Source organism: Coregonus lavaretus (assembly GCF_964263955.1).
Source record: "Coregonus lavaretus genome assembly, chromosome: 33".
Lineage (NCBI taxonomy): Eukaryota > Metazoa > Chordata > Actinopteri > Salmoniformes > Salmonidae > Coregonus > Coregonus lavaretus.
This window is the reverse complement of record NC_140020.1, coordinates 32,750,257-32,778,184: the sequence shown is the minus strand read 5'-3', so window position 1 is coordinate 32,778,184 and position 27,928 is coordinate 32,750,257. Positions and strand designations below refer to the sequence as shown.

At 42.2% G+C, this 27,928-nt stretch overlaps 2 protein-coding genes across 2 annotated transcripts in view; one reads left to right on the top strand and one right to left on the bottom strand.

Annotated features, from left to right (window-relative positions):
* The window catches only part of opn8a (opsin 8, group member a), a gene marked incomplete at both ends in the record, with an annotated part of 60,341 nt that extends 48,296 nt beyond the window's left edge, over window positions 1-12,045 (top strand). Inside the window, 2 exons of the mRNA XM_084151038.1 lie at window positions 9,830-10,155; window positions 11,641-12,045. Coding sequence (XP_084007164.1) covers window positions 9,830-10,155; window positions 11,641-12,045 — 731 coding nt within the window. The remainder of the gene's footprint in view (window positions 1-9,829; window positions 10,156-11,640) is intronic.
* Window positions 12,046-19,705: 7,660 nt separating this feature from the next.
* Window positions 19,706-27,928, bottom strand: part of LOC311108613 (methylmalonyl-CoA mutase, mitochondrial-like) — a 39,846-nt gene continuing 31,623 nt past the window's right edge. The window contains exons 12-13 of the mRNA XM_084151279.1: window positions 24,982-25,149; window positions 19,706-20,346 (exon numbers count right to left, since the gene is read on the bottom strand). Of these exons, the coding sequence (XP_084007405.1) occupies window positions 20,218-20,346; window positions 24,982-25,149 (297 nt within the window). The 3' untranslated portion in view covers window positions 19,706-20,217. The remainder of the gene's footprint in view (window positions 20,347-24,981; window positions 25,150-27,928) is intronic.

Below are 27,928 nucleotides of genomic sequence, written 5' to 3'. Positions count from 1 at the left end.
GGTCGATCTACAAACACGTAGCCTTTTAGCAATACAGGGGGGAAATACGAGAAATGATTCACAGTGACACGTAGCATCAGCGACTGTTCAGTCAGTTGTAGCGATGAATTGCATAAAATCGTCAACTCTTTACATAGATACAATGGGGAAAAAAAGTATTTAGTCAGCCACCAATTGTGCAAGTTCTCCCACTTAAAAAGATGAGAGAGGCCTGTAATTTTCATCATAGGTACACGTCAACTATGACAGACAATATGAGGAAAAAAAATCCAGGAAATCACATTGTAGGATTTCTAATGAATTTATTTGCAAATTATGGTGGAAAATAAGTATTTGGTCAACAACAAAAGTTTCTCAATACTTTGTTATATACCCTTTGTTGGCAATGACACAGGTCAAACGTTTTCTGTAAGTCTTCACAAGGTTTTCACACACTGTTGCTGGTATTTTGGCCAATTCCTCCATGCAGATCTCCTCTAGAGCAGTGATGTTTTGGGGCTGTCGCTGGGCAACACGGACTTTCAACTCCCTCCAAAGATTTTCTATGGGGTTGAGATCTGGAGACTGGCTAGGCCACTCCAGGACCTTGAAATGCTTCTTACGAAGCCACTCCTTCGTTGCCCGGGCGGTGTGTTTGGGATCATTGTCATGCTGAAAGACCCAGCCACGTTTCATCTTCAATGCCCTTGCTGATGGAAGGAGGTTTTCACTCAAAATCTCACAATACAGGACCCCATTCATTCTTTCCTTTACACGGATCAGTCGTCCTGGTCCCTTTGCAGAAAACAGCCCCAAAGCATGATGTTTCCACCCCCATGCTTCACAGTAGGTATGGTGTTCTTTGGATGCAACTCAGCATTCTTTGTCCTCCAAACACGACGAGTTGAGTTTTTACCAAAAAGTTATATTTTGGTTTCATCTGACCATATGACATTCTCCCAATCCTCTTCTGAATCATCCAAATGCACTCTAGCAAACTTCAGACGGGCCTAGACATGTACTGGCTTAAGCAGGGGGACACGTCTGGCACTGCAGGATTTGAGTCCCTGGCGGCGTAGTGTGTTACTGATGGTAGGCTTTGTTACTTTGGTCCCAGCTCTCTGCAGGTCATTCACTAGGTCCCCCCGTGTGGTTCTGGGATTTTTGCTCACCGTTCTTGTGATCATTTTGACCCCACGGGGTGAGATCTTGCGTGGAGCCCCAGATCGAGGGAGATTATCAGTGGTCTTGTATGTCTTCCATTTCCTAATAATTACTCCCACAGTTGATTTCTTCAAACCAAGCTGCTTACCTATTGCAGATTCAGTCTTCCCAGCCTGGTGCAGGTCTACAATTTTGTTTCTGGTGTCCTTTGACAGCTCTTGGGTCTTGGCCATAGTGAAGTTTGGAGTGTGACTGTTTGAGGTTGTGGACAGGTGTCTTTTATACTGATAACAAGTTCAAACAGGTGCCATTAATACAGGTAACGAGTGGAGGACAGAGGAGCCTCTTAAAGAAGAAGTTACAGGTCTGTGAGAGCCAGAAATCTTGCTTGTTTGTAGGTGACCAAATACTTATTTTCCACCATAATTTGCAAATAAATTCATAAAAAATCCTACAATGTGATTTTCTGGAAAAGAAAATCTCAATTTGTCTGTCATAGTTGACGTGTACCTATGATGAAAATTACAGGCCTCTCTCATCTTTTTAAGTGGGAGAACTTGCACAATTGGTGGCTGACTAAATACTTTTTTTCCCCACTGTATCTATTTTCTCAAATCACATAACGTTCATATTTGTATTCCTAGGCATTAGTAATCAAGCTCCACACAAACAGACATCAATGGAGCACACAGATGATCGTATTATCACATTCACATGAATTATTAGAATATTACTCATGATTCTATATTAATATCAGTGATGTAGTGATAAAAAAAACGTGGGTAATGGGTAAACTATAAACTCCAATGGGTGATCGAGATAAGAAGAACAACCACCGATATAAACAAAAACGTTAGGAATTTTGGGAACTGTATTGTTAGCATTTTTATGTATTTTAATGTAGGCCTATAGGTCATGTGGAGATGTTCATATTGAAACATATCTTATTTTTTTTAGTTCCTAACAGGGGACCCCACATGACCTACTTGAGCCGACTCCGAGATGGGGTAGTTCGTTTCACGTCTCAAGCCCTCGGCCTATGTCGCGAGAGGGAGGAGTTAGCCGTTTGAGAGAGTGGTGAATTATTGTTTTTATTATTTTCAAATTAGAACAAATGACAGAGTTCCGGACATCGGTGTCCTCATATGTAGTTGCAGCCCTGCTGCCGCTGATCAGACCTACGGTAATAAAATACTTTACCAAACGCAACCAGGTCCAGCAACAAGCTAGCCTACATCATCAGCTGTCCACTTTGATTTATGTATTCAGAGAAAATCATATACAGATGAAGTCGGAAGATTACATACACTTAGGTTGGAGTCATTAAAACTCGTTTTACAACCACTCCACAAATTTCTTGTTAGCAAACTATAGTTTTGGTAAGTCGGTTAGGACATCTACTTTGTGCATGACACAAGTAATATTTCCAAAAATTGTTTACAGACAGATTATTTCACTTATAATTCACTGTATCACAATTCCAGTGGGTCAGAAGTTTACATACACTAAGTTGACTGTGCCTTTAAACAGCTTGGAAAATTCCAGAAAATGATGTCATGGCTTTAGAAGCTTCTGATAGGCTAATTGACATCATTTGAGTCAATTGGAGGTATACCTGTGGATGTATTTCAAGGCCTACAATCAAACTCAGTGCCTCTTTGCTTGACATCATGGGGAAATCAAAATAAATCAGCCAAGACCTCAGAAAAAAATGTGTAGACCTCCACAAGTCTGGTTCATCCTTGGGAGCAATTTCCAAACGCCTGAAGGTACCAATAGTACGCAAGTATAAACACCATGGGACCACTCAGCTGTCATACAGCTCAGGAAGGAGACGCGTTCTGTCTCCTAGAGATGAACGTACTTTGTTGCGAAAAGTGCAAATCAATCCCAGAACAACAGCAAAGGACCTTGTGAAGATGCTGGAGGAAACAGGTACAAAATTATCTATATCCACAGTAAAACAAGTCCTATATCGACATAACCTGAAAGGCTGGTCAGCAAGGAAGAAGCCACTGCTCCAAAACCGCCATAAAAAAGCCAGACTACTGTTTGCAACTGCACATGGGGACAAAGATCATACCCTTTGGAGAAATGTCCTCTGGTCTGATGAAACAAAAATAGAACTGTTTGGCCATAATGACCATCGTTATGTTTGGAGGAAAAAGGGGATGCTTGCAAGCAGAAGAACACCATCCCAACCGTGAAGCACGGGGTGGCAGCATCATGCTGTGGGGGTGCTTTGCTGCAGGAGGGACTGGTGCACTTTACAAAGTAGATGGCATCATGAGGAAGGAAAATTATGTGGATATATTGAAGAAACATCTCAAGACATCAGTCAGGAAGTTAAAGCTTGGTCGCAAATGGGTCTTCCAAATGGACAATGACCCCAAGCATACTTCCAAAGTTGTGGCAAAATGGCTTAAGGACAACAAAGTCAAGGTATTGGAGTGGCCATCACAAAGCCCTGACCTCAATCCTATAGAAAATGTATGGGCAGACCTGAAAAAGCGTTTGCAAGCAAGGAGGCCTACAAACCTGACTCAGTTACACCAGCTCTGTCAGGAGGAATGGGCTAAAATTCACCCAACTTATTGTGGGAAGCTTGTGGAAGGCTACCCGACACGTTTGACCCACGTTAAACAATTTAAAGGCAATGCTACCAAATACTAATTGAGTGAATGTAAACTTCTGACCCACTGGGGATGTGATGAAAGAAATAAAAGCTGAAATAAATAATTCTCTCTACTATTATTCTGACATTTCAAATTTTTCAAATAAAGTGGTGATCCTAACTGACCTAAGACAGAGAGTTTTTACTAGGATTAAATGTCAGGAATTGTGAAAAACTGAGTTTAAATGTATTTGGCTAAGGTGTATGTAAACTTCTGACTTCAACTGTATATACTGTACAGTGGCAAACCATGTCTATTGTACCTAGGCCTTCAGTGGGAAAATAAAATCTTCCAACATGTTGTACCAAACTCAAAACTCAAGAAAAAGAACAGAAACATAGCATTGCTCAATGCGCCCAACTGAATCTAACAGGCCTGAGGCTGAGCCATAGTTCAGGCAATCACTCACTCATACAGAGACAGCACCCGCACGGATAATTCTACCAGCAACAACAACCACACTGCTTACACAACCTAACGCCATCACTATCACACTATCACCAAGTGTGACATGCTTGTGATGCTGAAAGTACAGTGACCGTAATACCAACACACCCCAAGTAGGGGAGAACACTTGTTGTAACACACATAGGGCTGATGGAAAGACAGCAGTCACACACAGCATGATGTTAAAGAATAAGCAGCCCATTCACTCAGCCATAATAAGCCAGTAGGTCCCAATCGTAAGAATACAAAAACACAACCATTAGGCTAAGCATTTCCCAATCGAAATGTATAATTATCACTTCCCATTGCAAACATATTTTTCAAGTTCAGCACACAAAATAACCAGTGATCTAAAAGTTTAACTGCAACAATGTTTCACACACATAATGCATTATTTTCAGAGATAGCTAGTTAACAACAGCAAGTGAGCTGCAATAAATAAATAAAACACAGTTCCATTTACTAGATGATGATCATTAAAAGGGCACCCACCTGCATTTGTAATACTGATTGTGATTAATCTTCAATCCTCTTAAATATTATACAATTAATAATCTTCTAACTCATGATATATGTCTGGCTGGCTATTAGCTTATATTTTAGTATATGTGGCTAGCTAGAGTCTTGACTACCGGTGTTGCTGCTGCCCTGACACACATGTGCAACTCCTAACTGTAGAAGGGATGGAGTTGTGTCAGAGGGTAGTAGATGCAGCTGCTCCTCTCTATGTCTTTCTGCCTCACTCTGCTATTAGCCAACCAGACCAAATATTGACGATTATGTAAATCAAGTTTTATGCTGCAGGGGGTGGAGGGTGTCGAACCTGACGACGTCACAATGACTTGTGGGCAGTGTGTTCAGAACAACAACGACAAAAACGGTGTATAAAAAAATATAATTACAGCGGGGAGAACAAGTATTTGATACACTGCTGATTTTGCAGGTTTTCCTACTTACAAAGCATGTAGAGGTCTGTAATTTTTATCATAGGTACACTTCAACTGTGAGAGATGGAATCTAAAACAAAAATCCAGAAAATCACATTGTATGATTTTTAAGTAATTAATTTGCATTTTATTGCATGACATACCAACCAGTAAGAATTCCAGCTCTCACAGACCTGTTAGTTTTTCTTTAAGAAGCCCTCCTGTTCTCCACTCATTACCTGTATAAAAGACACCTGTCCACACACTCAATCAAACAGACTCCAACCTCTCCACAATGGCCAAGACCAGAGAGCTGTGTAAGGACATCAGGGATAAAATTGTAGACCTGCACAAGGCTGGGATGGGCTACAGGACAATAGGCAAGCAGCTTGGTGAGAAGGCAACAACTGTTGGCGCAAGTATTAGAAAATGGAAGAAGTTCAATATGACGGTCAATCACCCTCGGTCTGGGGCTCCATGCAAGATCTCACCTCGTGGGGCATCAATGATCATGAGGAAGGTGAGGGATCAGCCCAGAACTACACGGCAGGACCTGGTCATTGACCTAAAGAGAGCTGGGACCACAGTCTCAAAGAAAACCATTAGTAACACACTACGCCGTCATTGATTAAAATCCTGCAGCGCACGCAAGGTCCCCCTGCTCAAGCCAGCGCATGTCCAGGCCCATCTGAAGTTTGCCAATGACCATCTGGATGATCCAGAGGAGGAATGGGAGAAGGTCATGTGGTCTGATGAGACAAAAATAGAGCTTTTTGGTCTAAACTCCACTCACCGTGTTTGGAGGAGGAAGAAGGATGAGTACAACCCCAAGAACACCATCCCAACCGTGAAGCATGGAGGTGGAAACATCATTCTTTGGGGATGCTTTTCTGCAAAGGGGACAGGACGACCGCACCGTATTGAGGGGAGGATGGATAGGGCCATGTATCACGAGATCTTGGCCAACAACCTCCTTCCCTCAGTAAGAGCATTGAAGATGGGTCGTGGCTGGGTCTTCCAGCATGACAACGACCCGAAACACACAGCCAGGGCAACTAAGGAGTGGCTCCGTAAGAAGCATCTCAAGGTCCTGGAGTGGCCTAGCCAGTCTCCAGACCTGAACCCAATAGAAAATCTTTGGAGGGAGCTGAAAGTCCTTATTGCCCAGCGACAGCCCCGAAACCTGAAGGATCTGGAGAAGGTCTGTATGTAGGAGTGGGCCAAAATCCCTGCTGCAGTTTGTGCAAACCTGGTCAAGACCTACAGGAAACGTATGATCTCTGTAATTGCAAACAAAGGTTTCTGTACCAAATATTTGTCACGATCGTCTACCAAAGATGAGGACCAAGGCGCAGGGTTGCAGGCAAACATACTCTTTAATTCGAGACACGATCAAAACCACAAACGATGCGTGACAGTTCACGGTCGAACATAAACAGACTTGAAACAAGATCCCACAACATTTGTGGGAAAATAGCCTCTATAAATATGGCTCCCAATCAGAGACAACCCGCCACAGCTGACACTCGTTGCCTCTGATTGGGAACCACTCTGGCCAACACAGAAATAAAACATATAGACTATCCACACCCTGGCTCAACATATAGAGTCCCAGAGCCAGGGTGTGACAGTACCCCCTAAAGGCGCGGACTGCGACCGCGCCTAAACGTACACAAACCAGGGGAGGGCTGGGTGGGCATTCCTCCTCGGAGGCGGTTCCGGCTCCGGGCTTGACCACCACCCTTCCACCATCCCCCCGTGGCGCCCCTGGTCCGGTCTGGCCCCGCTGGCTGGAGCTGGACCGGACATCGTTGAAGCGGACCGCACCAGGCACCGGTGACCCAGGCACGGGTTGTGCGGGACTGACGACGCGCACCCCTGGCTTGGTGCGTGGAGTAGGAATGGGCCGGACCGGGCTGACGATGCGCACCCCTGGCTTGGTGCGTGGAGTAGGAACGGGCCGGACCGGGCTGACGATGCGCACCCCTGGCTTGGTGCGTGGAGTAGGAACGGGCCGGACCGGGCTGACGATGCGCACCCCTGGCTTGGTGCGTGGAGTAGGAACGGGCCGGACCGGGCTGACGATGCGCACCCCTGGCTTGGTGCGTGGAGTAGGAACGGGCCGGACCGGGCTGACGATGCGCACCCCTGGCTTGGTGCGTGGAGTAGGAACGGGCCGGACCGGGCTGACGACGCGCACCACTGACTTGGTGCGGGGAGCAGGAACGGGCCGTGCCGGGCTGACGAAGCGCACCACTGACTTGGTGCGAGTGGCAGGAACAGGCCGGACCGTACTGGGAACACACACCACTGGCCCTACGTGGGGATCAGGAACAGGCCGGACCGGACTGGCAACACACGCCAGTACCTCTCGCCGTGCCTCTACATCCTCCTTCTCCCTGGTGACCAGTGACTCCCGTAACCTGGCGGCCTCCTGCTGCCCCGTCGTCCACGGCGTTAGCCCCCCCCTAAAAAAATTATGGGCTTCACTCCTACCCGTGGCCAAGGCCTCCATCCCTCTTGCCAGACTCGCACTCATCTCCTCCCAGGTCCATCCTCTCTCCTCGTCACGCTGCTTGATCCAGTCGAGGTGGGATCTTCTGTCACGATCGTCTACCAAAGATGAGGACCAAGGCGCAGCGTTGCAGGCAAACATACTCTTTAATTCGAGACACGATCAAAACCACAAACGATGCGTGACAGTTCACGGTCGAACATAAACAGACTTGAAACAAGATCCCACAACATTTGTGGGAAAATAGCCTCTATAAATATGGCTCCCAATCAGAGACAACCCGCCACAGCTGACACTCGTTGCCTCTGATTGGGAACCACTCTGGCCAACACAGAAATACAACATATAGACTATCCACACCCTGGCTCAACATATAGAGTCCCAGAGCCAGGGTGTGACAATATTAAGTTCTGCTTTTCTGATGTATCAAATACTTATGTCATGCAATAAAATGCAAATTAATTACTTAAAAATCATGCAATGTGATTTTCTGGATTTTTGTTTTAGATTCCGTCTCTCACAGTTGAAGTGTACCTATGATAAAAATGACAGACCTCTACATGCTTTGTACATAGGAAAACCTGCAAAATCGGCAGTGTATCAAATACTTGTTCTCCCCACTGTATACCATCACCTAAAAGGACACTTGGCGAGTGGGAGGGCAAAGGGGCAGGTGCTCGGACACAGGTAAACCCCGATCTGTGCACATGCCTGACATACAGTGTAATGCTACTGTAATATACGCCTGACTAAATGCATGGAGAATCGCCAGGAAGTGTTTGACAGTCCCAGTTCTGGACATCTGTCTGTATGTGTCCTGCATACTGAAGAGGAAGGCTATTCAGCTGAAACGTTTGTTCATAATGTATACAATAGGAATTGGCGTGACAAGAACGGTTTATGCATGATAATCCCGTTGCAGATAAACTAAATGAAAAAAAGACACTGAAATCAGTTATTCTAAGCTTACTTAAGGTTTTGGGTGCATTATTATTGGTTTTATATCTCATAATCTAAACTAACAGCAGGAGGTAGAAATGCCTATAGAATTGGAATTTTAAGCAATTCTTATTATAAGGTAAAACCCATGTTGAATAGTTTGATGACAGCACACCAGAAGGTCGTCTGTTGAATAGCAAATCAATGTTCAGTGGGTAGATACATCCGACCTAGCTGATCTTTACCAGGACACTGTAGGGCACACACACATATACACATGCACACACACACACACACACGTGCCTACACACATTCAATGGCATATAATATTATTATATTAGATGTAACACTCTGTGACCCACATGCATTTTCATCAGGTTACTTACAGTCACTCTGCCAATTAGGCTACATGAGATCAAGCACATTTTTTTATCAGCTAGATCAGCCACCATAATATTAATTGGTTTATTCATTAATGTATTCATTCTATTCACCATCATATCTATCTCCATATCTATCTAATGTGCTCATTACAGTCGGTTCCAAACTGTTGGCTCAAAAAAAGACATATTCTAAGGATTCAGATTCTAATTCTGTGGTAGTCCCTGCAAGGGTTGGACCCACCATGCAGCCATGGTGGGTCAGATGGCAGCTGAGGTAGTCACTGACAGCTAGTCAATACCAATGAATCATTAGTGCTTCTGATGAATGTGAATAAGTAAATCAGGATGTTTAGTACAGTATAAGTGTGGGTCCTTATGGATCATTACTCTAACGAAGTGAGGGAATAGCAAGAGGTTCCTAGCAGGCTACGAACCCCCAGGACGCCTGGCCCAAAGAAGCTCTAACCACAGTTAATAAGAATGTACCCATTGGGAGAGATTGTAAGGTGCCTATCAACTAGGGTCCTTACAGTGCTTTAACTCTCCTTACCGTACACTCCTCTCTAACTCTCCTACAGGTAATAAGTTCCAGCATCATAGCATAATGATGGTGATCAGTGTGATCTGGCTAGGGTTAAACTTTGGCTTAGTTAAGCTTTGGTTTAGGGATAGGAGTATGGTAAGGGTTAGGGTAGGTTTATGCTCAGGTTTAGGGTTGGTGGGTTGGTGCTAGCTTACACTACACTCCTCTAACGCTCTTCCAACCCTTCTCTACCTCTCCCCCATCTACCTCTCCACCAGGCAACAAGTTCCAGCGTCGGACCATCACCATGGTGATCAGTGTGATCTGGCTGTACTCTGGGCTGTGGGCTGTGTTCCCTCTACTGGGCTGGGGCGGCTACGGGCCGGAGCCCTTCGGGGTGGCCTGCTCCGTGGACTGGGCCAGCTACCAAGACTCCCTGAACCGCTCCACCTTCATCATGTCTCTGTCTATCCTCTGCACCTTCATCCCCTGCCTCGTCATCCTCTTCTCCTATTTCGGCATAGCCTGGAAACTCCACAAGGCCTACCAGGCCATCCAAAGCAGGGACTTCAACTACGGACACATCGAGAGGAAGGTCACTCTGGTGAGTATGAACGTTTATCTGTTGACTGTTTATTAACCGTTTAATTAAAGTTTTTTCTTTAAAGCTGGAATCCACATAGGGTGAAACAGTGCCACTGTTCTCCCCAGCACCTTTATGGTTTTTGTTTTGTTGATGAAATGGAGAAGAGGAGCATTCAGTAGCTTTATCGTACGTGGTGTTATTATAATTATAGCTGCTTATAGAACAAGGATATGTAAGTTTACTATTCTTATGGACATCAATGCTAGTTGTCACATTCTTCTTGGACATGTACTTTGACAATTTTTATTACCATTTATGCTCATTTATGGAACACAGAGAGGAGAACGTTGAGGATGAGAAAAGGATAGATAGAAGGGAGAGCGAGAAGAGGATTAGATGAGAAGGGAGATAGAGAGAGAGGAGAAGATGAGAGTGAGAGGAGAGCAGAGAAAGAGAAAGAACAGAGTTTACCAGTGTCTCTGTGTGTCCCTCTGATAATTATATAGTGTTTGACAGAGCATACCGGGCCACCTCCCGGTCACCTCTCTGATGCTTCACACTGTACAAATCTGTCACAATTCTGTCACACATCTGTTGGTCCCACAGTGGCATGAAACATTCCCACGCGACAACAGTGTGAGTGTGTAGTGTGTGCATCCACACTCCACAGTGTGAGTCGTATCAAGAGTGTTTAGTTTGTTTATTCATGCAATGTGGAATGCTTTTTAACGACAAAATGAATCATTTTGAATCAAGAAAAAAACGTTTTTATTGAATTTAAAATGTTCCTTCAAGTGTAGCTGAATACATCTTTCACATTCACTTTGTTCTTTAATTCATGCCCAGTGGTTAGGCCCAGTTTAGTTTGCCGCTCTGCTGCGATGCAAACAGACAGATAATGAATGATATTAGAGCGAGATCCATCTCCAGCTGGCGATAGCCTCACCCAACTCTCGTCCAGAAGGGAGTCAGGTGGAGAGTTTTATTTTGTATATCTCTGTAATGTTGTGCATACACAGAGCAGGGAGGCGTAATAAATTAACAAAGACAGATTCACAACTCTCTTTCTCTCTGACTCACAGCTTCACAGTAATGATTTATCCACTCGCTAGCTATCCCACCTGGAAAGATATTACTTTGTTTTTGCGTTGTTTGTTTGTTTACGAGGGATGAATTATATAATTCTGGTTAGATATCAAAACAGTACCAGTTTTGCTGACATTCTGGAAGATAAGATTTATCCAGGTAAAACCCTGTTTCACGCTGGTTCCACTACTTAGGGTCTTTCAGACATGGGGCTCAAGCAAAGCTTTTGAGTGACAGTGACAAAGCGTACAAGTCTAGATCTATGAGAAACGCTTTAGTCCCTGTCAAATCTGGCTACCTCAGGCTTAAGAAGTTTGACATGGCTGTAAACATAGTCTATGTTATGTTTTTGACAGACAAATGCCTCCCCTCCCCTCCCCCTTCTCTCCTCCCCCTCTCCTCTCCTCTTCACCCCAGATGGCAGTGTTGATCAGCTCTGGGTTCATCGTGGCCTGGTCTCCCTACGTGGTGCTCAGCTTTTGGAGTATGTTCCACACCAAGGGGAAGGACAGCCTGGCCCCCGTGGTCTCCCTGCTGCCCTGCCTGTTCGCTAAGGGCTCCACGGCCTATAACCCTTTGATCTACTACATCTTCAGACGCTCCTTCAGACGCGAGCTCCGCCAGCTCCAGGTGCTGATCTGCTGCTCTGCCCAACCAGACTCACCTTCGTGTGGGGAGACAGGAGAGGAGGGCAGGCAGAGTGTAAGGTCTGACCTGCTACAGAGCCTTCCGGATGATAAGAGTGGAGCTCCCTTGGTGGGGAAGTTGGGAACTGCGGCACTGGAAAGACAGTCTGAGAATGAGCTGACAAGCTCCTGTTAACAAAGTATTGGAACACGGTCTGTTTGAACAAGGCTGAACATGGGTCCGTACCCATCAAAGGGTTAACACTGTGTGTGTGTGTGTGTGTGTGTGTGTCTCTGTGTGTTAAAGGGTCACAAATGGATGTGGTGTGAGTTAATCAACTGTGTTTCTTCACTGTCATTCTAGCACACACTACTAGATCATAGCCTTGTCCTCGCCACATCACTAACAAAGTAACACTTTACTTGAAGTCAACAGACAAAATGTATTATGAAGCATTCATAAGACACCACATATTATAATCATTGTAATAAGGTATTATAAGGGCTCATACATGTTTATAAAAAGTTGTAAAGCATTGTGTTTCTTGGCTTGAAGTTAAAGGAACATCATGTAGAATGGGAACTAGGTGAATTGCAACAACATTTGCACTTCTACAACACTTGTAGAATTTTAGCAACCAGGAAATGGCAAGTCAATTTCAGAGTATTTTTTACTTTCAGTTTTGTACACCATTTCTGCCATTGTTAATTGTGCTTGTGAGGAGATAACCATGCCTCTGAGTGACACTGATGGAAGAAAGGGAGGGTGCAGCCTTCCAATTTGACAACAAGAGATGGACCAGCTTTTGTTGTCAAATAGGAAGGCTGCACCATTATAACGCAACTTTGTGTGGGCCCCAATTTATTTATTTTTGAAAAAATATTGTGAAACATTCCACTATTACCGCAGATATATTAAGGACATTTTCTGAAATTACAATGCAAATATATTACATATTTCCCCTTTAAGTGTTATTGTAAAGTTAACTTTATTGTTGAATGTTGTTGTGAGGTACTGTAGCATTGAACTTAAACTTCACAATGGTCACTATGGCCGTTCACAATGGTTCCTATGGCCATACTTCTGGTCCCTTTCTTCCTGTTTTGAGAGTTTCTGTTGGATATTGTAGCATTGGCAGGCTACAAGACAGCCTTTTTGACTATCCTCCCCATGTCTACAGTGTTCTGTGTGTCTGTCCCTAATAGAAGCATCAGGAACCATCAAGTTAACAGAGGAGAGCTAATCTGAAATTGCACCCTATTGACTACATAGTCCACTTTTAGACAGAGCCACATGTAGCTAATATTATACGTATGTGGCACTGGTTGTGAACTATGTAAGGAATGGGGAATACTGTGCCATTTTGGAGGCAGCTGGAAACTTCAGGAAGTAATTTTTATTATATTATATCTGACCTTGTCTGTGTGACCACTAATGATTGTAACAGAGATGCTGCTCTGAGAAAAGTAAATAAAATTAAAAATTAAATAAAATTAAACAGCTCAATTTTTTTCTCAATCTTTGTTGCTCCTAGATGTTTCCACTTCACAATAACAGCACTTACATCTCATTATGGTATGTGGTGAAATAAGTATAGCCAGTTAGAATTGTAATGGCTTAGCAGATAATAACAAAAGAAGAACAATATTTACATGGCTCAAATAGAAGGAATATAATATATATTGTTTATAGGAAACTCATTCAACAATTCTAGATGAAGTTACGTGGAAAAGGGAATGGAGGGGGGGGGGGGGGGGGCAAACATACTTCTCCCATGGGCAAAGAAACTCAAAAGGGGTGATGATATTAATTAACAGTAATTTTGATCTGAATGTGCAAATTGTCCAAACAGATACGCAAAGTTGATGGATTTTAAAAATATGTTATTGGACAATAAACAGATACGGCTCATTAACCTTTACGGACCAAATAATGATGATCCACACTTCTTTGACAATATATATAATAAATGATCAACCCTGCAAGCGATTCAAGACTCTATTAGTATGGTGGGAGATTATAATACCGTTTCAAATAACTCAATGGACCGTAAAGGAAATCACACTACAAACAATCTCCCTCATGCGCTTAAGGAAATCGTGAATGTCATGGATACATTAGAACTAGTAGATATATGGAGGCTTAAATATCCTGATCTAGTGAGATATACATGGCGGAGACACAATCAAGCTAGTCATTTTGACTTCTTTCTTATGTCATTCTCGTTGGCACCAAAAGTTAAAAAAGTGGTGATAGGGGACAGAATGCGGTCAGACCATCATATCATTGGCATATACATTACTCTTACTGAATTTCCACGTGGGCGAGGCTATTGGAAATTTAATCAAAGCCTATTGGATGATAACTTGTTTTTAACTAGGACAGAGGAATTTATAACTGATTTTTTCCCGACATAACATAGGCACAGCAAATCCCCTTATTGTATGGGACACCTTTAAATGTGCCTTTAGAGGCCATGCAATTCAGTACTCATCTCGAAAACAAAAGCAATTTAGGTCAAGAGAGTCCATACTAACAAAGGAAATAGAAGGTCTAACAGAACAGATAGATAGCAATAAAAACTGTAAGTGGAAAATATAAAGATCCAGTCCAGTAAAAAAATGGGAGGCCCCTTACACTTCAGTGTTGTGATGCAAAAATTCTAGCAAAATGTATAGCGCATAGATTTAAAAAGGTTTTGTCAGACATTATTCATTCTAAACTTTTTTACATGGACGATACATTGGATATAATATAAGGCAAGTACTGGAAACAATAGAACACTATGCAAAATCTGGGAAACCAGGCCTGCTATTCATAGCAGACTTCGAAAAGGCATTTGATAAAGTACGACTGGGGTTTATATATAAATGCCTGGAGCATTTCAATTTTGGAGAATCTCTTATAAATTGGGTTAAAATCATGTATAGTAACCCTAGGTGTAAAATAGTAAATAATGGCTATTTCTCAGAAAGTTTTAAACTGTCAAGAGGAGTGAAACAAGGTTGTCCACTAGCGGCATATCTATTTATTATGGCCCTCGAGATGTTAGCTATTAAAATCAGATTCAACAATAATATCAAGGGATTAGAAATCCAGGGTTTAAAAACAAAGGTGTCATTGTACGCTGATGATTCATGTTTTCTTTTAAATCCACAGCTTGAATCCCTCCACAGCCTCTTAGAGGATCTAGATACATTTTCTAACCTCTCTGGATTACAACCAAATTATGATAAATGTACTATATTACGTATTGGACACTAAAAAATAAAAAATGTACATTACCATGTAGTTTACCAATAAAATGGTCTGATGGTGATGTGGATATACTCGAAATACATATCCCAAATGAAATAAATGATCTCACTCCAATACATTTTAATAGAAAGTTAGCAAACATAGATAAGATCTTGCTATCATGGAAAGGTAAATACCTGTCAATTTGTGGAAATATCACCCTGATTAACTCTTTAGTATTATCCCAGTTTACCTATTTGCTTATGGTCTTGCCTACACCTAGCGAACAGTTTTTTAAATTATATGAGAAAAAATTATCCATTTTATTTGGAACGGCAAGCCAGACAAAATTAAACGGGCCTATTTATATAATGAATATGAATTCGGAGGACAGAAATGATTAAATATTAAAGCATTAGACCTATCACTAAAAGCTTCAGTCATACAAAAGTTATACTTAAATCCGAACTGGTTCTCTAGCAAATTAGTAAGATTGTCTCACCCAATGTTCAAGAATAGCATTTTTCCCTTTATTCAGATTACAACCTCTCACTTTCAGTTATTTGAAAAGGAAATAATTTCCCAAATATCACTATTTCTAAAACAAGCCATAGAAAGTTGGTTGCAATTTCAATTTAATCCTCCAGAAACAACAGAAAAAAATAATGCAACAAATATTGTGGTTAAACTCAAATATAGTAATTGATTAAAAAAAAACATTATTTTTTGACAATAAAAAAAAAAAAAAAGGTATAATCTTCGTAAATGATATCATAGGTAGGACTGGTGGAGTTATGTCGCACATGCAGCTAACAAAAACATATGGAAATGTCTGCTCTACCCAAAATTACAACCAAATAATTGCAGCATTACTGCAAAAATGGAAGAGGAAAGTGAAGGGGGAAAAAGTAAGGAACTTGTCTGTCGCCCATGCATTAAAGAACATAATTGGTTAAAGAAAATTGTGATAAATAAAAAGGTATACCAGTTTCATTTAAGGACCAAAGGATTGACAGCCGTCCCATATAGAATGCAAAATAGTTGGGAAGAGATTTTTGACGTACCGATTCCATGGCATAGTGTTTATGGCTCTGTCTTAGCCGGCCGCGACCGGGAGACTCATGGGCGGCGCACAATTGGCTTAGCGTCGTCCAGGGTGGGAATGGCGGGCAGTGATGTAGCTCAGTTGGTAGAGCATGGCGTTTGCAACGCCAGGGTTGTGGGTTCGATTCCCACGGGGGGCCAGTATGAAAGATACAAAAATAATGTATGCACTCACTAACTGTAAGTCGCTCTGGATAGGAGCATCTGCTAAATGACTAAAATTTAAAATGTATGAACTGATACGCAAAACGACGCCGGATTCAAAACTTGGAATTTTTCTATTTTAATTATCATATAAAATTCTTGCTACCAATATAATGTTATTTATATGGGGGATACAATCTTCCCAGCTCTGCAGATTTTGCTGCAAAGAGACAGAATCATTAGATCATTTGTTTTGGTACTGTCCATTTGTAGCTTGTTTTTGGACACAGGTCCAGGAATGGCTAAAGGATTGCAATATTTACCTGGAGCGAACCCTGCAGATAGCCCTACTGGGTGATCTGAAAAGTCATAGTCAATCGATCAATAATATAATAATACTTTTAGCAAAAATCTTTATTTTCAATTTACAATCTGTAGAAACAATGAGAATAGTTCAGAAGTTTTGTAAAACATCAAAGTACAGTTGAAAAATATATGGCAAATAGAAATATGGATGGTGTTAAGAGATGTGGTGTTGGATGAAGTTGAAGGATGGGACTAATAACAACTAACAACAACTAATAACAACAAGATAACTAATGTAAAGCAAACTGTGTCCATAATAAGTATATAGTTATAGGTTGAGAGCTTTTGTGAAAGAGCACAGTTAGAAAGATATGTAATATAGAAGCAAACCAGATGGACATCATGAAAATGATCGGAGAGGGTGAGGGTAGAGGAAGTTCAGGAGTAAAAACAAACAAAAAAGAATTATTGTAAAATTGACCATAAAATGTACATAGTATGTATAAGCAGGAAGTAGAGGCCTAAGCATTGTTGTTCACTAGTTTACTCCAATTAGGGAAGGGGTGGTGGGGTTGGAAAGTAATAAAGGGAAATATATATATGGGGGATTGGAAGTGATGCAGACAATTACATTGATGGAAGTTACAATCTATCTGCAATATTAAAGCTGATCTACCCCCTAAAAAAAACACACAAAAAAACAGCACTTACAGTTGACCGGGGGAGCTCTAGCAGGGCAGAAATTTGACGAACTATGAAGGTGCCACGTTGAAAGTAAATGAGCTCTTCAGTAAGGCCATTCTACTGCCAATGTTTGTCTATGGAGATTGCATGGCTGCGTGCTCGATTTTATACACCTGCCAGCAACGAGTGTGGCTGAAATAGACGAATCCACTAATTTGAAGGGGTGTCCACATACTTTTGTATATATAGTGCACTTCATACCATTCCATTAAATCATAACGTTACCAGCACAGTCATTGTTGCTCCAAAGTCTATTGTGTTGGGTCGATAGTGTGTGTGTGTTGCCATCTTCAAGAGCTTACTGATTCATGAATGATTATTGACTTCACTATTTTATTTTATTTTTTTACTTGAAAAATATGATCTTGTTTTCCTCTGAATGCCCTGAAACTCAACTCCCCTGACAATATAATTTAGGTTGTTGTATGCTGTTGTTGTTGTCTTCTTTCTGAACAACAAAGAATCCCACACACAGTAGAGGTAACGGAGACCGTGAAATGTTGACATGAATACATCCTGTTTCTCCATCTAGACAATAAATTCACCTTTGTTTGCATTAATATTGTGTGCAAGATTCCAAATATTGCGTTATTGAGTATTAAAACCCCGTAGAGTCGATATGCGAGAAATTGCCAAGAAAATGAAGAACTCGTATACAGAAAAAACTAAATTGGATGTTCTGAGTCCATGCTTAAATCACATCAGAAGACTATTATTTTAGGTCTGGAAGAAAACAAACAAATGTAGATTCTTTTGTGCAATTCCCCTTTAACTAGGCATCTGGCCCTTTAATTGCGCATCTAGCAAGTAGGAATGTGTGTGTCTAGCTATGGTTCTGTACTGCTGCTGCTCTTTTCATGGGAAAGTTTGAAAATAACAAATAATAGATACAAATGATATACTTACTCATGATATACTTCTGCCAGGTAAGCGTACTTTGCAGTTAACATTTAATTGAAAAGGTTTTGGTTGAAAGTATTTCTGTCAACCCACAAGACGGTTATCACATCAACTGGCTACACACGGAGTGATAGACAAACGTGCGCACCACAGACAGACTGGGGCAATATTGCTGGAAATGAATCGACAGATTGTGTTAGGTTTGGCTTTTTAAGCCAATAGTGGCTAACCAGGGTTGGGATAATGGCAATGTTGCGTTGATAGTAGCTGGGAGCTTTCGGTGTCTGATACTTGTGGGATTTGTTCATGGCAGTTTGCGATGGAAAACATGATAAATTGCATGTACTTTCAGAATTGTTTGGCGAGCTACTCGTGTGGGCTGCGAGCAACTGGTAGCTTGTGATCGACCTGTTGGAGACTACTGCCCTAGGTACTTCAAGGGATTGGGTAGGAATAACCAATATGCTAGCAGCTCCACCTCACACTCTGAAAGGCAAGTTTTGCCATAATGGTTCATTCCAATCCTTTAAAATCAAACTACAGAAGGCCCTTTGGGTACTAAATAGAGGCTAGAGGCAATCCTTAACGGCTAGGTGTTGTTTGTGATGGAGTTTGAGGGTGGCTAAGTGGGGATGGACAGAGAGAAATAGAGAGCTGTTGAGCTTTATGTTGTTGAGAGCCGAGACATGAGCAAGTCAATGACAATCAGCAGATATATAACCAGTCTCCATAGCACTCAACTCTTATTCCAATAAACCGGTTCGAAGCTCCAGCAGATTATTTTTTAAATAAGATATAAAGATAATACAAAATATTGTACATAAGGAAAAAGGCCATCTGACCAAATATGTACAGTAACATAGCCAGCAACTGCCAAATATGTATTGTCTAACATATCTGATCTGTCCTGCTTGAGCAAACCTATGACCTTCCATTATCAGTTAGAATCCCTAACTTGAGAACTGAGAATCAGGCAAATCTCTAACCCATTGTGACATAATGAGTGATTTACGAATCGGGTCAAAGCTGCTCTTAGGATTTCAAGTCACTATTTGTCTGAGGGCGAGTTTTGGGGTTAAAGGGTCTGACATGTTTCACATTGTCACACAGAACAAGGAAGAGAGAAAGTAAAAATGCTTGTGAGAGTAATGACCTAATATGCCAAATTACTATCCCATTGCCAGGTTATTGTTAAAGATAATGTGTTCTCAACTTCTCAATAACCTACCTGGATAAATAAAAGTAATACGGTACTGTATCTTCAGGATACTATGCGCAAGGTAACTTTGAAGTCAGCCAGCAGTAAAAACACAATTCAATAAGTAATCAAGATACGTTTAGTTAAAGTTAATGATCTTATTCATCAAATTCAATACCTCATCTGAACCATGGAAAACCTCAAGCTGTTACAGCAAACAAATCACATTATTATTTTTATTCACAACATAAGTTCAATGACTTTAGATAACATACAGTATGGATCACTTCAAAAAGTCATTACGAATATTTCCACAATCTCCTTGTTCTACCAGAATATCCTGTGCAGATTTCAAACATCTGTCTATGTCAGTGTTGCACAATCTATTCTTAGGGGAGCTCTCAGAAAGAGCACACTAACCCAGCACTTACTGTAAACAACCAATCACCAAGTCCTTGATTAGAATAGGGGTGTCCTCCAGAAATGGATTGAGAAATACTGGTGAAGACAGACTGACTGAGCTGTAGACTAAACTGTATATTATTGATGTGGTTTTGGCAGAATTCACACAGTCATTATGAATATATTCATATTTCACACTCATCGCTCTACTCTATTATCCTGTGCAGATATCACACCCCTATGTTTGCAGTTTTTTCCCATGGCTGTGTGTGTACACACACCGAGCCATAGTAGACTATATTATTGAATGATATTGTTCATCAGCAATCTGTCTACATGGCCTGGCGGATCTTGTCCAGGCTCTTCTCAATGTTGTCGATCACCTCTACCGCAGCCTGAGGGATTCTCGTCCCGGGGCCAAAGATACAGCACACACCACACTGGTACAGGAACTCATAGTCCTGTAGAGAAACATACAGCATGGAGTTATATACTGTAAAAGATACAGCACACACCTCTCTGGTACAGAAACTCATAGTCCTGCAACATACAGTATTACAGATACACACATTCTCAGACCAAAAAGGAATTTGGATAAAGTGCATTGTCTTTTTTAACTGACCATGCAGAGACAGTAAAACCTCTACTAAAACCTTTATCTCCCTTAATAGCAGCGTATAACCAACGTGTGAGTCAGTGGAGGAAGGGGAAGACCATTCTACTCAGTGAATTAAATACAAATACTAAATATATTCACTGATTAAAACGCACACCGTTTTGAAATGAAGGTCTACAGTAGCCCCAACAGCACCAGGTAGAACCATGGTGTAGCCCGAGGACAGCTAAACTATATATACAAAAGTATGTGGACACTCCTCCAAAATTAGTGGATTTGGCTATTTCAGCCATACCCGTTGCTGAAGAGTGTATAAAATCGAGTACACAGCCATGCAATCTCCATAGACAAACATTGGCAGTAGAATGGCCTTACTGAAGAGCTCATTGACTTTCAACGTGGCACCGTCATAGGATGCCACCTTTCCAACAAGTCAGTTTGTCAAATTTCTGCCCTGCTAGAGCTGCCCCGTCAACTGTAAGTGCCGTTATTGTGAAGTGGAAATGTCTAGGATCAATAACGGCTGAGCCGCGAAGTGGTGGGCCACACACTCACAGAACGGGACCGGCGAGTGCTGAAGCGCATAAAAATCGTCTGTCCTCGGGTGCAACAATCACTACCGAGTTCCAAACTGCCTCTGAAAGCAGCGTCAGCACAATAACTGTTAGTTGGGCGCTTCATTAAATGGGTTTCCATGGCCGAGCAGCCTAAGATCACCATGCGCAATGCCAAGTGTCAGCTGGAGTGGTGTAAAGCTCGCCACCATTGGAGTCTGGAGCAGTGGAAACGTGTTCCCTGGAGTGATGAATCACGCTTTAACATCTGGCAGTCCGACGGACGACTCTGGGTTTGGCGGATGCCAGGAGAACGCTACCTGCCCGAATGCATAGTACCAAATGTAAAGTTTGGTGGAGGAGGAATAATTGTCTGGGGCTGTTTTTCATGGTTCGGGCTAGGCCCCTTAGTTCCAGTGAAGGGAAATCTTAACGCTACAGCATACAATGACATTCTAGACGATTATGTGTTTCCAACTTTGTGACAACAGTTTGTGGAAGCCCTTTCCTGTTTCAGCATGACAATGCCCCCGTGCACAAAGCGAGGTCTGTACAGAAATGGTTTGTCGAGATTGGTGTGGAAGAACTTGACTGGCCTGATCTAAACCCCATCGAACACCTTTGGGATGAATTGGAACGCCAACTGCGAGCCAGGCCTAATCGCCCAACATCAGGGCCCGACTTCACTAATGCTCTTGTGGCTGAATGGAAGCAAGTCCCAGCAGCAATGTTCCAACATGTAGTGGAAAGCCTTCCCAGAAGAGTGGAGGCTGTTATAGCAGAAAAGGGGGGACCAACTCCATATTAATGGCCATGATTTTGGAATGAGATGTTTGACGAGCAGGTATCCACATACTTTTGGGCATGTAGTGTATTTTCCATCCTCTTCTGGGTACAAAACCTAGGAGGTTCATGCTTGTCACCCTCTTCCATAGACTTACACAACATCTTTTCCATCTAATCAAAGGGTGATAAAATGAATCTAGTACTGAAAGCTACAGCTAGATAGCACTGCATTGCATAAAGTGTGGTGAGTAGTTTACTCAGAGACAATAGTTGAACAAATTAATTTGTTCTAAAATTAAGGAGAAGCAGCAGAGAGAGAGCTGTAATTATTTTTTTTAGTTTACCTTTCACTTACTTAGCCAATGCAGCTAATTTATCCTACTCAACAAACTGGCTCAAACAGACAGGAATGCTATTTATGTTAGCTAGCTGGCTAAGGCTATCCAACACTTCAACTGTTCCAAGTCAAGGTAAGCTTTCGGTTTTATAAATGTATTGCCTGCTAAACTGCTCGCTGTACACTGTACTGCGTGATTGTACACAAGGTTTGGATTGTGGGTTTACTAACGTGTTAATTCTAGTTTGTTGACCTAATGTTAATATGGTGACAATGATGTAGGCTGTGTAGCGGTTATGGTATGAAGGTTTGGCTTGGAGAGGTTTTTGCGCCTGGTGACAGCTGTTGTGTTGTGCACTGAAGTCCACAAGCAAAGGGAAAATGTAAGTGGAGGAGAGCACGTAGATGATAGAAGGAATTATACAACGAGTAAAGTGATGATGCTGTATATGGCTGCTATGAAAGTGAACTGTGTGTGCAGGTGATCAGGGGTGTATTCAGTCCACCGATTCTGTTGCTAATCAGAAGCAAACGGAATGAAAGGGGGTGGGGCCTACCTGAATTTGTCCAATAGAAGCTGTTGTTTTAGTTGCAAAACGGTTTGCAACTGTTTAAACTAATGATTACACCGCAGATCAGCTAGATGCAGGCAAGAGTGTGTAAGGCGATATTGAATGTGTCACTGTCTTTCGCTTTGATTACTACAATTTGTCTCTCGACTTGTGCACCAAAATTATAAACGTTCATTTGTAGGCTAGGTTGTAGCAACCTCATGAATATAGGGCAAATTTGAGTATCATGTAGTAGCGTACACCTATCAATGTTACAATGAGCTGGGTGAATGGAATATGAATAACAGTCATCCAATATGCTGTAACAGAAATAAGGCCATGCTCATAAAAAATAAATAAAAATCATCCTCCCTAATCTTGAATGGCACCAACCGCCACTGGTGTGAATGCACCCTGAGAAACCTGCATATTCTTATCTCTATATAGTAGAGCTATAATACTATAGCATAGTGTCTAAGCTGAAGAAAAGCTCTTTATGAATAAAATATTCACTACGATTACCACTATCTATACATAAGGACAGAGGGCAAGGCGAATGCGATCAGGTCACTGTCATTTCTAGGAACGCTAGCTCCAGTTCTTATGGTATTGTATTTGTTATGATACAGTCGTATGTGTTCAACACGGGACTCTGATCCTGGCTGTTTCTTTATGTTTGTTGTTGGCTCTATAATCGGCTGATGTTTATTCGTGTGAACAAAGGAACATGGTTTCATAAATGAGACGTCTCTCTGAATACATAAACTAATGGTATCATCTCTCTCACAGGACACCAGTAGCTACGACTAGGGCTCTGTGTGTGTGTGTGTGTCCGTGTGTGTGTATCCAGGCATCAAGTGGCAGAGCTATGGATTTTGATGTCAATTCCTATTTGCACTGCTTTGACTTTTCCGATTCACACCCACTCCGAGCAGCGCCTCCATCTCACATCCCTCAATACACTATAATGGCATCCATTGGTCCCCTGCAGAAGGCCACTGATGTGTTAAACTACCGGGACACAAGCATGCACATGTGTGTATAATAAGACGGTAATCAGAAATAGTAATCAGGCAGCCTGATTGTGTTTACCTTAACTAACTCATTGTTTTGTCGCTCTCCGGGTCTAGCAGTAATTAAACCATCTCATAGGCTCCAGGTGTGCACTACTCTCAGTGTATGTTTTGGTCACCCTTTTGAACAACAAACAATAATCTGCTTGGGTTAGCCGACCCATGGGAGTCAGGACGGAGCTGGCACTGGATCCCGGTAAGTTTGCGGTCTACTGGGCACATTGACATACAACATAGTCCTCATACACAGATTTCTCACATAAATGCACAACTTTAAAATCAGGTTACAGACCAGGTAACTAGGCCTAGGACCCCTAGACCTAGCGAGAGTACATATTAGCAGGCTAGTTAAATCGGTTTCGTAACACTAGCCTTCATGTTCTCTCAGCATGCTCCAACACTGTTGATGGTTCACCACTGTGAGGCCGTAGGTCGTGGACAAACGTGCTTCTATCTGGGGGGTTACAGCGATCATCTCGTCTGTCTTTAGAACAATGTCTCTTTATTATTCTCCACAAGATGACTGTACACCGTCCTGGGACACTAAGAACAGAGTGATCTGTAGTGTTTAACCTAGCAGGCTATGGGTCATTCTACTGTTTGGTCAAGCAGAGAGACTAAACTAGTCTTCTTTATTTTCCTATTAGATGAGAGAAACTGCTGGCAGCTAGTGTTGGTGTCATTTACACTAGAGAAACGAGAAAGATGGTGGGAAAGAGGTGGATTGTTGTATATACTGTATATGTAGATTTCTTGCAGTTAATTATTTTATTTTTTAAATCATGAGCTTGAGTGAGTATTCATTACACATAGCAAATACACTTGACACTTAACCTTGAAGAGAGGGATATCATAATTTGGTATCAGAAAGAGAAAGACTGACAGAGATTCAGGACAGTCTCGGGGCTAATCTCCCTACAAGTCAAAGGTTATAGTGTACCTGAGGTGGGATGACCCCTCCACAGATGACCAGGATGTCAGGGCGGTTGAGGTTGGGTTACGGGTCATAGGTTATAGATTACCGGAGGTGGGATGACCCCTCCACAGATGACCAGGATGTCAGGGCGGTTGAGGTTGGGTTAGGGATCATAGGTTATAGATTACCTGAGGTGGGATGACCCCTCCACAGATGACCAGGATGTCAGGGCGGTTGAGGTTGGGTTAGGGGTCATAGATTACCTGAGGTGGGATGACCCCTCCACAGATGACCAGGATGTCAGGGCGGTTGAGGTTGCGAAGCTCCTTGATGAGCTCTGGGACGAGGGTCTTGTGTCCTGCGGCCAGCGTGCTGACCCCAACACAGTGGACGTCTGCATCTACCGCCTGCTGGGCCACCTCCAGAGGGGTCTATAGAGGAGGAAACAAAGTAGTATTAAAAAACAGTAGTCATCACGTTAGTAGTCGAACCACTGCCAATGATGTGGAAAGTCTATATAGTGTAAATGTTTGGGAATAAATATTCGGTCTATAATCTGTGTTGGCTTTATATATGTTGCGTAGCCTTGAGGCACAGATTGTAATGACTGATCTTAAGGCTCTTAAAAATAATTCCTTCCTTCCAAGCCTTTATTGCGAATAAGAATTTGGTCTTAACTGTCTTGCCTTGTTAAATAAAAGGTTATATAAATAAAAATGATCCGACACCTGAATAGGAGTCTGCCGCCATGAAAACACAGAGATGGAGAGAAACCCATGTCTCAAGACAGATATTTATCTAATCTCTTTTTCATCTCAGACCTGTACTACACTTTTCCAAGATCAACAGTTAACAGAAGAATTCATAGCGTCTAAAAGGTAATATTGTTTTTTTCCCATGAAAACACACACAATGTTACAATGTTTTTCAGTGTAAGTAATTGAAAATTGTTACCAAGAACATGGTAGCTTCGAAACATATGAAACAAAATTATTGTACCGTGGTCCTCCTGTACGTCTCAATAAGATCTGATTTATTACTTCTACAAGCAATACATTTGCAAACGTGTACGGTGAACAGAGTTTGTTGAACGTCTTTTTAACACAATCATTCCATTCTGTTAGTTTTAGCTACTCTAGCAGATAACCGCCATATAGGTGACTTTTTAGATCCTGGTCCCGATGTCATGGAGTGGCTACAGATTTTGGTGGGTGCAGAGTCAAGGGTTATGTGGAGGAAGTCGTCCCTCGCTACAACGACTTCACCTTTCGGTCTCATTTTCGGTTGAGCCCAAAAAAAAATAAATGTCTAGACGGCCTGTTTTGACTAAAGTAGCCTAAATAAAGTGTCACACAAATCCCCAATGATGTAGCTAGTCATCTACAGTGGGGAGAACAAGTATTTGATACACTGCCGATTTTGCAGGTTTTCCTACTTACAAAGCATGTAGAGGTCTGTAATTTTTATCATAGGTACACTTCAATTGTGAGAGACGGAATCTAAAACAAAAATCCAGAAAATCACATTGTATGATTTTTAAGTAATTAATTTGCATTTTATTGCATGACATAAGTATTTGATACATCAAAAAAGCAGAAATTAATATTTGGTACAGAAACCTTTGTTTGCAATTACAGAGATCATACGTTTCCTGTAGGTCTTGACCAGGTTTGCACACACTGCAGCAGGGATTTTGGCCCACTCCTCCATACAGACCTTCTCCAGATCCTTCAGGTTTCGGGGCTGTCGCTGGGCAATACGGACTTTCAGCTCCCTCCAAAGATTTTCTATTGGGTTCAGGTCTGGAGACTGGCTAGGCCACTCCAGGACCTTGAGATGCTTCTTACGGAGCCACTCCTTAGTTGCCCTGGCTGTGTGTTTCGGGTCGTTGTCATGCTGGAAGACCCAGCCACGACCCATCTTCAATGCTCTTACTGAGGGAAGGAGGTTGTTGGCCAAGATCTCACGATACATGGCCCCATCCATCCTCCCCTCAATACGGTGCAGTCATCCTGTCCCCTTTGCAGAAAAGCATCCCCAAAGAATGATGTTTCCACCTCCATGGTTCACGGTTCGGATGGTGTTCTTGGGGTTGTACTCATCCTTCTTCTTCCTCCAAACACGGCGAGTGGAGTTTAGACCAAAAAGCTCTATTTTTGTCTCATCAGACCACATGACCTTGTCCCATTCCTCCTCTGGATCATCCAGATGGTCATTGGCAAACTTCAGACGGGCCTGGACATGCGCTGGCTTGAACAGGGGGACCTTGCTTGCGCTGCAGGATTTTAATCCATGACGGCATAGTGTGTTACTAATGGTTTTCTTTGAGACTGGGGTCCCAGCTCTCTTCAGGTCATTGACCAGGTCCTGCCGTGTAGTTCTGGGCTGATCCCTCACCTTCCTCATGATCATTGATGCCCCACGAGGTGAGATCTGGCATGGAGCCCCAGACCGAGGGTGATTGACGGTCATCTTGAACTTCTTCCATTTTCTAATAATTGCGCCAACAGTTGTTGCCTTCTCACCAAGCTGCTTGCCTATTGTCCTGTAGCCCATCCCAGCCTTGTGCAGGTCTACAATTTTATCCCTGATGTCCTTACACAGCTCTCTGGTCTTGGCCATTGTGGAGAGGTTGGAGTCTGTTTGATTGAGTGTGTGGACAGGTGTCTTTTATACAGGTAACGAGTTCAAACAGGTGCAGTTAATACAGGTAATGAGTGGAGAACAGGAGGGCTTCTTAAAGAAAAACTAACAGGTCTGTGAGAGCCCGAATTCTTACTGGTTGGTAGGTGATCAAATACTTATGTCATGCAATAAAATGCAAATTAATTACTTAAAAATCATACAGTGTGATTTTCTGGATTTTTGTTTTAGATTCTGTCTCTCACAGTTGAAGTGTACCTATGATAAAAATTCCAGACCTCTACATGCTTTGTAAGTAGGAAAACCTGCAAAATCGGCAGTGTATCAAATACTTGTTCTCCCCACTGTATCTATGAGGAAGTACGAATACACCCCCAGCCACCTAGTCAGTTGACCAACCAGACAGCTGGGTGGGGTGTACAGTCAACCAACCAGACATAAGTATTTTTTAATCAATCAAATGTTGTTATTTATGTACGTTATAAGTATATTTTCTATAAGGCCCCTTATCAACAGTTGCCACAAACGGCAAGTAATTCAAATGTAAAAGTACAATGTAGCCTACAT